This window comes from Anolis carolinensis, chromosome X (assembly GCF_035594765.1).
Source record: "Anolis carolinensis isolate JA03-04 chromosome X, rAnoCar3.1.pri, whole genome shotgun sequence".
In the NCBI taxonomy this organism is placed as follows: domain Eukaryota; kingdom Metazoa; phylum Chordata; class Lepidosauria; order Squamata; family Dactyloidae; genus Anolis; species Anolis carolinensis.
Window position 1 is genome coordinate 2968048 of NC_085847.1, and position 15271 is coordinate 2983318.

Here is a 15271-nt window from a genome sequence, read left to right on the forward strand (position 1 = left end):
CAAACTTACCACACATACCTGATATGTCAAAATTTGATTACTGGAGGGGTTTGGGGGAAACTGACCTTCCTTTCTGGGATTTGTAGTTCACCCACCACCAGGGAAACTGTGACCTCCACCAATGATAGATCTGGACCATCTATGATTCTATGACTCACTCAACCTACTGGAAAGGTTGGAGGGGACTGACTCACCATAGTGGGAGTTGTAGTTTACCCTACACTGAACGCCACCCACCCCAATGATGCATCTAGAGCAGGGGTCCCCAAACTTTTTAAGCAGAGGGACGGTCCACAATCTTTCAGACTATTGTGGGACCGAATTATCATTTCAAAAAAAAATACAAACAAATTCCTATGCATACTGCACATGTCTTATTTGTAGTGCAACAACAACAACAACGAAAGAACAATACAATATTTAAAAATGAAAACAATTTTAACCAACATAAACCTATTAGGATTTCAATGGAAAGTGTGGGCCTGCTACTGGCCAATGAGATAGTCAAGTTAATTAGGATTGTTATTGTTGTTGTTGTGTATCATGTCAGACTTTGGCCGAGCCTAAGTCTAAAATTAATTATTTATTTACTGCATTTATTTACTACATTTATATCCCACCCTTCTCACCCCAAAGGGGACTCAGAGCAGCTGTATGTACATACAATATATTATATTATTAGCATAACACAATATTAGCATTATATATTACTATATTGAACTATACCACTATACTATTATATAATATGTAATATATAACATATAATTAATATTATTATATGGTATTACTATTAGTATTATATTGTATAACATAAGATTATTATCAATATTATATGTATATAGAATATATTATATTATTAAAACTGATATAAAATATTATATTATAAAACTGAGGGCGGGGGCCAGGTAAATGACCTTGGAGGGCCGCATCCGGTCCCCGGGCCTTAGTTTGGGGACCCCTGATCTACAGCAAACTTGCCCAACATAACAAATTTTAAGTACTGATGGAGTTTCTCGGGGTGAACCCGGCATGATGTGAGTTGTAGTTCTCCCACAACCTTATGCATTTGGTGCAATTAAAAAATGTTTTCAAATAACCCGGACAACACCAAGTACCCAAGCTAGTTTGGAATAAGACTGCGTCCAGTTCTGGGCAAAACAATTCAAGAAAAAGAAGATAAAACTCCAAGAATCCCCCAGACAGCATCATGATTATCTTGTAAATCGCCTAGAGCATCATGGATGGAGGGCGATTAATAAGTAATTAAATGATGATGATGATGATGATGATGATTAGAGGATTCTGGGAGCTGTAAGCAAAAAAAAAAAAAAGCAATTTATTTTCATGCTGGGATTACACCTCCCAGTCTCAACTCACCCATCTTCCAGTGTCGTCACATTAGAAACAGCAGCTGGGACGGGAATATAGTCCGAAGCTGGAAAATAATAATAATAATAATAGTGTGAAAATGCATACTTGGGGAGCAGCAACAGTTTTAGGGTAGTCATTTCCCCATCCCCTTTCCAATGAAAGAGTCTCATACAGACTGCCACTCAAGGCTACAGAATTCTGGGAATTGTAGTTTGGCAAGGCCTGTACTTTAGGTGTCTCACTAAACTACAAATTCCAAGATTCCATAGCAGCTAAGATAAAGGTTTTCCCCTGACGTTAAGTCCAGTCGTGTCCGACTCTGGAGGTTGGTGCTCATCTCCATTTCTAAACCAGAGCCGGCGTTGTCCATAGACACCTCCAAGGTCATGTGGCCATTGGCATGACTGCATGGAGCACCATTACCATCCCGTTGGAGCAATACCTATTCATCTACTCACATTTGCATGTTTTCGAACTGTTGGGTTGGCAGAAGCTGGGGCTAACAGCAAGAGCTCATCCTGTCCGGCGGATTCGAACTGCCAACCTTTTGGTTTAACCCACTGCACCACCATGGCCCCCATTATATACATTATATTATAATATATTTCTGTATATTGTAATGTAATCAAATATATTTTATTTATTTATTTCAATTATTTATACCCCGCCCTTCTCACCCGAGGGGACTCAGGGCGGCTTACAAGTGGCAATTGATGCCGTTACACTGATATACAATAAATTAAAACAGTTAAAACAGTCATAAAATAGTCATAAAATACAATATACAAAGTTTAAAACAATGCAAAGTGCTTATGCCATTCATCCACCAGACCTTATACAAGAGCCGTAATTCAGACCGCGTCGAATTTATATATATATAAAACATACAATGCGATTTATATAATATTGTATATTATATATATTACATTACTCTCTATATAATATATATTGTATTATATTCTATTGTATATGTGTATATATATATATATATAGTAATATATATGTGCGTGTATATCAGGCATGGGCAAACTTGGGCCCTCCAGGTGTTTTGGACTGCAACTCCCACAATTCCTAACAGCCTACCGGAGGGCCCAAGTTTGCCCATGCGTGATAGATATATATGTGTGTGCGTGTGTGTGTATTATATTACATTACAATATACAGATATATATTGTAATATAATATAATGTATATTATATATAATATGTTTTTTTTATATATGTGTGGGTGTATTATATTACATTACAATACACAAGTATATAATACAATGTAATATAATGTACATTATATATATATATGTATATTCTATATATATGTGTATGTAATACATTACAGTAAACAGATATATAATGTCATATAATGTATACTGTATGTGTATATATATATATATATATATGTATATATGTATATTTGTGTGTGTATTATATTACATTACAATATACAGGTATATATTGTAATGTAATACAGTAGAGTCTCACTTATCCAACACTCGCTTATCCAACGTTCTGGATTATCCAACGCATTTTTGGAGTCAATGTTTTCAATATATCGTGATATTTTGGTGCTAAATTCGTAAATACCGTAATTACTACATAGCATTACTGCGTATAGAACTACTTTTTCTGTCAAATTTGTTGTCTAACATGATGTTTTGGTGCTTCATTTGTAAAATCATAACCTAATTTGATATTTAACAGGCTTCTCCTTAATCCCTCCTTATTATCCAACATATTTGCTTATCCAACATTCTGCCGGCCCGTTTATGTTGGATAAGTGAGACTCTACTGTATAATGTATATGATATATATTATATGTATATTTTATATGTGTCTGTATTATATTACATTACAATATAGATACATATGATGTAATATAATGTATATTATATATGCATATTTTATATATGTGTACTATATTACAATACAATATACAGATGCATATTATAATGTAATATAATGTATATTATATATATGTATATTACGGTATATTACATTACAATATACACACATATATTTTAATATAATGTATATTATATATAATATGTTTATTTTATATATGTGTGGGTGTATTATATTACATTACAGTATACAGATATATATTATAATGTAATATAATGTATATTATATATATGTATATATGTGTGAGTACTATATTACATTACAATATACAGATACATATTATAATGTATATTATATATAAAATTATATCTATATTATATATATTTGTGTGTATTATATTACATTACAATATACAGATATATATTGTAATGTAATATAATGTATATGATATATAATATTATATGTATATTTTATATATGTGTGAGAGAGAAAAAGACCTTGATCACCTTGGTAGATAGAAGCCCATTGAATGACCTTGAAGGAGGTCACACTCTCTCAGCCTCAGAGTGGGGGTGGGCTAGAATAGGCTGTCTTGGCTCAATGCTAGGGGTTCCTGGGAGTTGTAGTTTTCCAAGGCCTCGCCAAACTAGATCTCCCAGGGCTCCACCACACTGGGCCAGAGCAGTTAAAAATGTGGAAGTAGCAACCCACCCATGAGAAGTGCCGACGCCGGGCCTCGAACTCGCAGCCTCCCGAGAACGCGCTTCAGCTTCTGCGCCTCCGCGATCGCCCCGCCCCTTGCTCGAGAAAGGGAGGCAAGGCGGGAGAGCGCCGCCACGTCGTAGCTTCTGATTGGCGCGCAATAGGCCAATCACCGCCGCCGCCGTCAACGTTCCGAGCCAAGGGGCGTGGCCGGGCGCGCGGGGGCGGTGCTGGCAGCCGCTGATTGGCTCAGCCCCAGCGCCGGGACCGGAAGTCGCTTCGGAACCGTGCCGAACCCTTCAAGATAGCAGCGGCGGAGCTGAGGAGATGCGGCGCGGTTTGGGCGCCGTGTTTTGGCGCCTCATGCTTCTCTTGCTCTTCGCCGGAGGCTCGAGTAGGGCGTCGGAAGCCGAGGCGGGCGCTGTCACTTGCGGCTCGGTGCTGAAGCTGCTCAACACGCGGCACAACGTCCGGCTCCACTCGCACGAGGTCAAATACGGATCCGGTGAGGAGCGGGGAAAGGACACAAAGCGGCTTTGCCTTTACCCGCAGGCCATAAACTCCAGTCAAAGGCTTCCAAGTCCCTCAGGAGCCTTTGGACTTCATCTCCCAGCATGCCTCACCGCTGGCCAAGGTGGCAGGGGCTTCTGGGAGTTGAAGTCTCAAAGCCCTGAAGGGCCCCAAAGACCAGGAATAGCTGCCAAATGCAGTCGGGTCTCAGCATCTATGGTCCCTTCCACACAGCTGAATAAAGTCCCACATTTTCTGCTTTGAACTGTGATATATAATAACAGTGTGGAGTCAGATAACTCATTTCAAAACAGATATTGTGGATTACAGTATTACAGTAGAGTCTCACTTATCCAAGCCTCGCTTATCCAAGCCTCTGGATTATCCAAGCCATTTTTGTAGTCAATGTTTTCAATACATTGTGATATTTTGGTGCTAAATTCATAAATACAGTAATTACAACATAACATTACTGCGTATTGAACTACTTTTTCTGTCAAATTTGTTGTATAACATGATGTTTTGGTGCTTAATTTGTAGAATCATAACCTAATTTGATGTTTAATAGGCTTTTCCTTAATTCCTCCTTATTATCCAAGATATTCACTTATCCAAGCTTCTGCCGGCCCGTTTAGCTTGGATAAGTGAGACTCTACTGTATTGAGGAGCCCCCGTGGCCTAGTGGATTAAAGCCTTGTGACTTGAAGGTTGGGTTGCTGACCTGAAGGCTGTCAAATTCGAATCCAACCCGGGGAGAGCGCGGATGAGGTCCCGCTGTCAGCTCCAGCTCCATGTGGGGACATAAAAGAAGCCTCCCACAAGGATGGTAAAACATCAAAACATCCGGGCGTCCCCTGGGCAACGTCCTTGCAGATGGCCAATTCTCTCACCCCAGAAGCAACTCCAGTTGCTCCTGACACGGAAAAAAAAACAGTATTATTTATTTATTTACAACATTTATACCCTGCCCTTCTCACCCGAAGAGACTCAGGGCGGCTTACAAAAATTGGCAAAATTTAATGCTCAAAATGCAACCATAAAAACAAAACAATATAAACAAATCCATTAATAACATTGTTAAAACACATTATAAAAACCTATATATAATAGAGTCTCACTTATCCAAGACTCGCTTATCCAAGGTTCTGGATTATCCAAGGCATTTTTGTAGTCAATGTTTTCAATATATCGTGATATTTTGGTGCTAAATTCGTCAATACAGTACAGTGTTCCCTCACTTATTGCTGGGGTTACGTTCCAGGACCACCCGCAATAAGTGAAAATCCGCAAAGTAGGGACACTATATTTATTTTAATATTTATACATTATTTTAGTAGTTATACACTATTTTAAGTCTTTATCAACCAATTGTGTGTTGATAAATCGCCTCCTTCTCCTCCCGTTGCCGCTTGGGCTCCTTTTCTCTCCCTTTGGTTTCTCCTTCCTCCCTTCCTTAAGCTGTAAATTGTAATTTTTTCTGATTTATAATAGTCTTTTAGAGTTTATTGAAAAAGCGCAAAACAGCGAATCTGCGAAAAGTGAACCGCAAAGTAGTGAGGGAACACTGTAATTACTACATAGCATTACTGCGTATTGAACTACTTTTTCTGTCAAATTTGTTGTATAGCATGATGTTTTGGTGCTTAATTTGTAAAATCATAACCTAATTTGATGTTTAATAGGCTTTTCCTTAATCCCTCCTTATTATCCAAGATATTCGCTTATCCAAGCTTCTGCCGGCCCGTTTAGCTTGAATAAGTGAGACTATTGTATCTACATTGATATTCTGGGTTATATGGCTGTTCGGAAGGGCCCTCAGGCCCCTTCTACCCAGCTGAATAAAATCCCCCATTTTCTGCTTTGAACTGGGATATATGGCAGTGTGGACTCAGATAACCCAGTTCAAGGCAGATATTGTGGGATTTTCTGCCTTGATATTCTGGGATACAGGACTGTGTGGAAGGGCCCCAGGTAATCCTAGGTGCTGTGGGCTCTGCTTCAGAGATATCCCTTGACCCAAACCACCAATGGAGAAACTCTATCATGTTAACGGGGTTGCCCAAAGTCAACGGGCAGCTTTAAGGTGCAGAGATGGGCATACGGGAAATTCTGTTTTAATGCTTCCATTTCCTCTTCTGCTGACAATGTTTGCAGGCAGCGGACAACAGTCGGTGACCGGAGTCGAAGCTTCCGATGACGCAAACAGCTATTGGCGGATCCGGGGCAAAACTGAGGGATCCTGCCAGCGAGGGACACCGGTGAAGTGTGGACAAGCTGTGCGCCTCACACATGTCAACACAGGGAAGAATCTGCACACCCACCACTTCTCTTCGCCACTCTCCAACAATCAGGTCAGAATCAGAGTCTTCCATTACACTATGTAACAGATTTTTTTAAAAAAATTGTTCCTGGCTTAAAAGTGTTGTAGTGGAAGTTCAGTCGTACAATGCAATGCAACTTCATCATCTTCTGCATTTTTTGAAACATTTGCTGTGGAAAGTAGTAGTTGCTTTGGAATATATATGGGGGAAGGAGGGAATGTGAATGGCAACCCTGTCATTCTGTAATAAGGATCCTACATGACATTAGCTCGTGATAAATAATAGTAATAAAAGCATAGTATCATTGACTCCTGACTAAAGTAGAGCCACTTAATCAGTTGCCATGTAGGTAAAATGAGATCACTGCTCTGGTTAGGAGGAACAATTGAATTTAGGCCAGAAGTGAAAATCATTATGATATTAAGCTGTAAAATCTAAGACTTTTTCATCATTTGCATTGCTGGCTAGGAGGACAGAGCTGTGCCATTTGCACTCCCCAATACTTTAGGGTTAGTTGGCAGATTGGGACTGGTTTGTGGCAGTTCTAGGAAACTATTCAAGTATGATAACAACATGGCACACATGTGGTGTCCAGCACAGTGAAACAAATATTGCTACTCTGCCACATCAGATAGCCCAAAAAGCGCTGCTTTCGGGTATGTAAATATTACTCTGTGATAAATGGGAGCTTATCAAAGTGTACCCAGTCAGTTTGATGCATTCATTCCATTTATCATTCCAGTCTGTTTCTCTGAGATGGGGTTTAGTATTGAGAGTCGAAGTTGAGTTAATGCAGTTTGACACCACTTTTAACTGTTGTGGCTCAATTCTATAGAATTCTCAGAGCTGCTGTTTGCTGAGACACCAGCACTCTTTGCACAACTCCCAGGATGCTATAGCATGGAACAAAGTGCCATCAAGCTGCGTTCAGTCTACAGCATAGATGCATCCTTAAAAATGGAAAAGTAACTCTTGTAGGTACAGTTTTCAGGTCTCTAGTGCATGATCATGATCACATTATAGGTAGCACATCCCTTTTCAGGAAATCTGGAATACTCCAAAATCTACAATATAGGTGACTGGGAAGTTGACACTTTTACTTTCTGATGGTTCAATATACAGAAGACTTTATTTCATGTATGTAATAATGCTGTGTATAAAATCACCTTCACGTCTATGTGAAACATCAGTGAATTAAAAAAATATTGTTAATTACATAACAACACAATCTGTGAATAGGTAATAGACAGCTATTGCATATACACATTATGTATAATGGAGCATTTCTATATTGTCTATTCATCTCTTTAAAAGGTTATTATACTTTTCACTTTTCCCCTCTCCCCCCCTGCACCACCATCCCATACCACTAAAATATTTTTTCTATCTTTATCTTTGACCATGAATACAGCTTTCTTAATATTTGTACTATATTTATGTTGGCTTCGCCACTTTCTATTCGTTCTATATAGATCAACCATTTATCTTTAATTTTTTTCTGTTTTGTCCTCCTGCACATCATTTCAAGTTATATGTGCTATAATGTCCACTTGGACTTGATCAAACAGATAATTATTCCACTTCTCCATATTCCATTTTTTACCTTTCCATCCCCCCCCCCCCCAATGCTATTATCGCCTTGGCTGCTAAAATCATTGCTCTAAACAAATCTTGTGGGGGTTTTTTGCATTCATCTTATTGTGTTGTCGAAGGCTTTGATGGCCAGGATCACAGGGTTGTTGTATGTTTTCCGGGCCATACAGCCCGGAAAACATACAACAACCCATTCGTCTTATTGTTCCCAAGTATTCCCATTAACATAAAGCCCATATTTACTTGAATTGGTGTTTTACAAAATGTCTCAATTTTCTTTACTATTTTTTCCCCAGAAAATTAGTAAATTTGGGCATTCCAATTTTGTATTTAGACTTGGCTGCCATCTCTTAATATATGTATTACGTACATTTATGCAAAAAAGAAATCCAAAACGCTTCTGGTCTTGAGCATTTTGGCTGAGAGGAATTCAACCTGTATCCCTTTTGGCATTTTCCTGGATTGGTCTTTCTGCCGATGTTCACACTTAAAGCCATTTCTCCCCTTCCCTCTTGGTTGTAACAGGAAGTCAGCGCCTTTGGCGATGATGGGGAAGGCGACGACTTAGACGTGTGGGTGGTCCAGTGCGGCGGGGTGTACTGGGAGAGGGACGATGCCGTACGCTTCAAGCACATAGGAACCGACGTCTTTCTTTCCGTCACCGGCGAACAGTATGGCCACCCCATCCGGGGCCAGCGGGAAGTCCATGGCATGCACTCCCCGAACAACCACAACTACTGGAAGGCGATGGAAGGGGTGTTCATCAAGCCCAGCTTGGACTCTACGAAGCACGACGAGCTCTAGAGACAAGCAAGGCGCTTGAGGTGGAAACCTCTCGACCAAAATGTATGAGCCGGTCCCGTTCTGTAAATAGCAAACCCGAATCACCAACACCTTAAAGGGACGGGGATTGATTTGGAGGGCAATGTTATCACGGGCAGTTGGCTATATCTCAGGCCGATGGTTTGGCTCCCTTCCATTTTCGGAAGCCACTTCCTTTTCTTACCTTTTCCGGTTTTTTTGTAAGAGAAGGGGAAATTGCGAAACACCACGTAAACAACTTGATCCAAAGTGCAATAAAAACTTCCTTATGTTTTAAGGGAAATAATGAACTCTTGAAGCAATGGAAGAGCGTGTTGTAGTCCGAACCTTGAAAATCTGGGGCTCTGTAGGTAAAACTCATCTATAACTTACTTTTTAATGTGCCTGTTGCACGTAATCATTTGCTCTTAGAATTTGCATCCCATGGGGAAAATGTAGGTTTTACTTATTTTAAAATAAAAACCACTGTAAATGTAACATTTTGGTAGTAAGAGGGAGATTTGCTACATTCACTTTGCTGCAAATAGAAGCACTGTCTCATATGGTTCATCATTCATACACTTCTTTCTACAATGCACAGCAACTTCTGCAAATTGGATTAATCACAGATTTTATTACAAACATTCTCTTTAGGAATTCCTATGTCCACCTATCAGAAATTGATCATAAAGTCATGCTGGAGGACCTAAGAGAGAATGCCCCTCTAGGGAATTCTCAATCCTCTGGTGTGATTCTGTAGTCAAATTCTGTTGGAATAGGACTATAGAGTTGTGCTGGTGGATTGAAAGATTCCTAGAGAGAGTTTTTTTCAGATTTAAAAAATATTTTATTTGTGTTTTTCCCATTTTGACAGGGGTCCTGTCCCTCCCATCGCTAGCAAACATGGAGTGTGACAGCAGTTTCATTATCATGTGCAACTATTTATTTTTCTCTTTTGTACACATACACTGAAAGGAATGTGCTAAGTAAAGGGAATTTATACATATTGTTCAGGCATGTGCACCTTTTGGGGGGCTAGAATCCAAACGAGGCGTATGATGTGAACAGATAAATTTCTGTGTCTCATAAGCCAGGTCCTAACATTCTTTACAACTCTCGAAAGATTATTGTCAGTGCCGGCATGTTTCCTTCTTCATCCGCCTCCAAAGAGAGTTCTTGATGGTGAAATGGCGCTCCTCAGTCCGCAGCGAAATTCACAGCTTCGGCCCCAGACGGGAGCCCATTCAACAGCTGGATGGCGGCGGTCTTTCCAACGGCCGCATGTCTCGCTTGGCGTCTGCTTTACAGGTCTGGCGTGTTTGCTGAGGTTTCTCTGGTCTGGTTCCGTGCCAACAGCGGCGGCCTTCGCCAACAAAGCATGTGAGGTGGGAAGGTTCCCCAGCTCGCGCTCTTGTAAAAGCCTTGGCTAATTCGCCCTTGAATCAGCCAAGCATTTTACAAGAACCTTGGAATTTGCAATGTAGGGAAGGACTTTAGGAGCTCTTCTTGTTCCGCTCCAGACTACAAATCCCAGCATTCCATAGGCAATTGCTATGGAATCGTAGCACTATAATTTTTTTAGTATAACAGGACCCCGCATCTTTAGCCATTCCCCAAGGAATTTACAGCATAATCCCATAAATCGGTATTTGTGCATCTGTCAGTGCTTTGGGAATCCCGCTGTACGACAAAGCCCTTTCATTCTGCATGCAAGGCTATACAGATCAGTTACTCAAAACCAAATGTCTATTTACCACTGACCAATTTGGGGCTTATGTGATAGATTTTCTAGCCTAAATATCTCATCTGAGATTGGAAGATAAGCAGGGTCATCCCTGATTGATACTTGGATGGGGCACTACCAAGGAATGCCAGGTGATGCAGGCTCATTTTATAGGTGCTAGCCTAGAAAATTCTATGAAATTAATGGGGTCACTCCAAGTCTATAGGTAAGTCAAAAGCAAGCAAGAGACATGCATAGAGATGTTCCGTGTCATTTCTCACTCTGGTCACTAGTTGGCACTGCTCTATTTGCTTTATGGCCCATTTGTGCAGCTACCTTGTGTAAATCACCTGCAGACTTATGGAGAACATGACTTTTGTAGGGTTTTATCTTAGGCAAAGAATAGCAAGAGTGATTTTTGACTGCCCATGCTTCTGAAACAGAGCCTCTGGCAGCTGGCATTCCTTGGAATTCTGCCATCCAAGTACGAACCAGGGCTGAGCGTCCAAAACCAGTGTGAACCTGAAACCTTTAGGGCACCGAGGACTGTGGGTACAGCACATCATTGCCTATCTCTATAAATTATTACAAATGTGCAGAACATCCATGACAATGCTGTCAATTTGGAAACATCTGGATTTCAGCAGGTTGCCTGCGCCTTTATATTCCAACCCCGTAATAGTCTTTGTTTCCTATGCTTCAAACTCTTGGAATACTTCTGGCTGCCTCTCTTGCTTTCTCCCTCCCTGACTGTCAAAATTCAGCTGTTTCAAAGCGCCAATCTTTCAAAGGAGGCATCAGGCCTCTCTGATTTCTGTCTTTTTCTCGAACCGGGCCCAACCAAAACCAAAACAAGGCACCAGCTGCCAAAAACCTGGAGCAGTCTGGCCTGCTGAAAAGCCATTGCGTTTGAATCCTTTGCCAGGACTTAGACATGAGCTGCACGGGGCCGTAATCTAGCGTGCCTTTCCTTGGAAGGAAGCCTCGCAGGACTCAATAGAGCTTCTGAATAGGAATGCACAAACACCAGACCAGAAAAAGTTCAGGAGTTTTGTCAGGTTGATGTACAGACCTCTTTTTCTAGAACCTTTGCCTCTGCTGTGGGCTTGGAATAAAAACAAATCACCTGAAAAAGGCAACACAGAGTGTACGATTTCAAGGATTGATACAACACTTAGTGGTAGACAAACCGACAAAAAGACAGCATAAAAATTTACCTTATCAAGGAAAAAGAGGCATCAGCAAAACTCCGGAATGATCATAAATATAAAACTCTATAAAGTCTAAGCATGTTTCTAGGTATTACAGTTTCAGAGGGAAAAAAGATGTAACAGAATTGCGTTTCCAGCTACTTCGTATTCAGTCCTAAAGTATCCCCTTGTTTAGAGAAATCAGATCTATTTGGGGAAAGAGATACTGCATGCAAGTAAGTTCGATCTTCCCCCCAGTTTGAGATTTCAGGGCAAAATGAACAAGAGAAATTGACGTTCAGAAAGGCATCATTCCCAAATGAATTCTGGGCCTGGTGTTTTCATTCGACTCTGGTCACATAATAATAATAATAATAATAATAATAATAATAATAATAATAATGTATTTATATCCCGCCACCATCTCCCCACGGGGACTCGGGGCGGCTTACATGGGGCAGGGCTGTCAAAAAAGGTCTCATACTGCATTAATTCAACAGTCTAGATGCACCCTATGATGGCATTCAGGATTTCAGACCTCCCTGAACCAAAGGGAGGTATAAAAACAACCCGGCAAAAGGAACAGAAGCACCTGGAATAGACATTACTTGTTCATGAAAAGGGAGGACATTTCAATGCTGGAATTTATGGGGCCTTTCTTGACCTCGGAGGAGCTAACTCTGCTGGTGTTATCCTTCTTGGTCCTCTTACTCCCCTAAAGGCTGCAAGGAGGGGCATATGTGGCAAGGCAAAAGATCCAGCTCATGAATGGCTTCCTCACTCACCTTTGGGGATGCTTTAATTTTGGAGTTCGGCTGTGTGTTCTGTCGGAATGGTCTCACTCCAATTTGTTTTATCCAGTGGGATGACTGTGTCCTTGCAGAACATCTATTGGCATAACCAAACCAAAAAAGAGATTGTCCCTCCAAAGCCTTGAGGAGCACTCTTGTGTTGAGCCATACAAAGATGGGGAGTCACCAGAATACTCTTGGAGGCATGTCTTCTTATAGTCTGAATGGTTCCGTAAAAGATCTGAACTGAAGGTTATGGATTCATAAAAGGAAAACTGGCAACCAAGGCATTCACTCTAGGGTTCAGTGTTTTGCCAAACTCCTCTCAGATACAATTTATGTTAAATGCGCTCATAAGAGAAGTGGGACTCTTTCCGCAAAGAGCAAATGATACTTGTGGGAGACACAAATACGGTCTTTGACAGAAACCTGGATGGGTCTCCTCCTGCCTCTAAACCTCATAAAACCAGGCAGATTATTTGAATGACCTCACCAGAATGGACTAATTGATATCTGGACAGATAGAATTCTACTGACAATATATATTATTTTAGGTTATTTTTGAACTAGACCACATTTTCACTTTGAAGTTGTTTCAACCTCCTCGAAGTGTCTATTAATCAGATCCTGGTTTTGGCTCATGTGCCCAACACTCATCCCATTTCATTCATGGGAATTAGCTGATAATTAAAAATTGAGCAAACATGGAATAGTTTCTGAAATTCAAGGATGCGGTCTTCATTGGAAAACTCACTGAAAGGGATGATCAAGCAATGTTTATTCTTAGAAACACGATGTCTTCTAATTACCTACCTGCAACCACGGCCCGTCAAGCAGCATCTACCAAATACACAGTCCTTTTCCTGGGAAGGCTACTAGTTCAATTAGTAACCCTTGGAAACCAATGTTTCTCATTCCGACGGATCGACATAGAGCAGAATGAGTGTCCAGGAGTCACAATTTAAAAATGGATGGAAATTGGGACCAGGATAAACAGACTGCGCATGTTGTTTTGCTTGGCTTGTTTTGGTCCCGCTCTTCTTATCTTTGTGTTTCTAAAATTAAATATGTGATTCAAAAGGCAGGAAGCGATGGACACACAAGGACCGCCATTGTGACAACTAGACTCCGCTGAAGAGAGAAGATGACTCGGCCACCAAGATCCTTCCTTTATGGGGAAACCACATTTCCTTTTGCCTTGAGGCTTTTCTAGACTGGCCTCCTGCGTCTTTAGACCCATTTGTTTCCCTCCTTCCTTCCATAAGCAGAACAGATGAGCATCTTGGGTATGGGCAAGACCCAGAGGCACCTCAGTCTCACAGGGTCTTAGGAAACGGTTAAAATTTCCACCATTCCTTTCGTTTGGCCATTTCTCAAAGGTCCAAGAAATCACAGCAAGGCAGACTAAACTCAAAATAGTTACATATATACATGTTTTTTCTGTAAATCTCCATGAATGTTCACTTATTTTAGGGTCTTTTCCCCTAGTTTCCTCCAGACGAATTGGACTAGAACTTTCCTTAGCCCCAACCAGTCTGAGGTTGTAGTCCAGTGGTTCTCATCCTGTGGGTCCCCAGAAATCCTAACAGCTTGTAAATTGGCTGGGATTTCTATGAGTTGTAGGCCAAAACACTTGGGGACCCACAGATTGAGAACCACTGTTGTAGTCCAACACATTTGGAGGATACCAGGTTGAAGAGAGTTATTTCAGAGTAGTGGTGCCAAACTCCAGCTTCCCAGATGTTGCTGATATATCAGCAGTGGCCATGGATTCTGGAATTGTAGTCCAAAATCTTTCAGGGATTCATAGCTGGGAAGAACTGTTCTCAAGACAAAAGCCACTTTGGCTGTGAGAATGAGCCAATGGTCCCATCATTTGGGCTCATTCTCTGAATAAACCCCAGCACCCCTAGGAGTTGATATGCTAGTCAAATTTTGGAAATCTGGGCCTGAGAATCCACCTTTTGAGGCTTCTGGATTAATTCATGCTCTGAGCGCAAGGAACGGAGTCGTGACTCCTCAGCCCTGGCAACCCTTCGGCTCACTCGTCTTCCCTGGCAAGCGGAGGTGAATTAACTCTCGTCAAATGTAATAGGTCCTTCCCACACAAATGCACGCACCTTCTCCCACTTGCGAGGACTTTGTGACCTTGCCTTGATAAACAGCACCCTTTTTATTAAAAGAAAGAAAGAAGCTGAGACTAGTGCGAAGGCTCAGGAGGCCTTTTCAGCCCCCGTTTTGAAAACAACTCCTCGTCTCCCCCTTCCCTTTTCCCCAGAGCAGCTCAGGAGTCCACCGAGTGGAAGTAATGGCTCCTTTTTCTCCCCTTCCTTCCATTTGTCCTGCCCTGTTTGGCCCAGCCATTGACAAATGGGGAGAAAGAGCAGCAGCCAACTCCCCCTTTGCCTCCCTCTCCCCCACATTGACTGGA

General features: G+C 41.1%; 1 protein-coding gene across 1 annotated transcript; it reads left to right on the forward strand.

Moving 5' to 3' along the window:
• Window positions 1-4079: 4079 nt before the first annotated feature.
• sdf2l1 (stromal cell derived factor 2 like 1) lies at window positions 4080-9634 on the forward strand. Its single transcript, XM_003225148.2, has 3 exons — window positions 4080-4416; window positions 6576-6772; window positions 8861-9634. The coding sequence occupies exons 1-3, from the start codon at window positions 4239-4241 to the stop codon at window positions 9137-9139; spliced, it is 654 nt and encodes a 217-aa protein (XP_003225196.1). The 5' UTR covers window positions 4080-4238; the 3' UTR covers window positions 9140-9634.
• Window positions 9635-15271: the final 5637 nt, after the last annotated feature.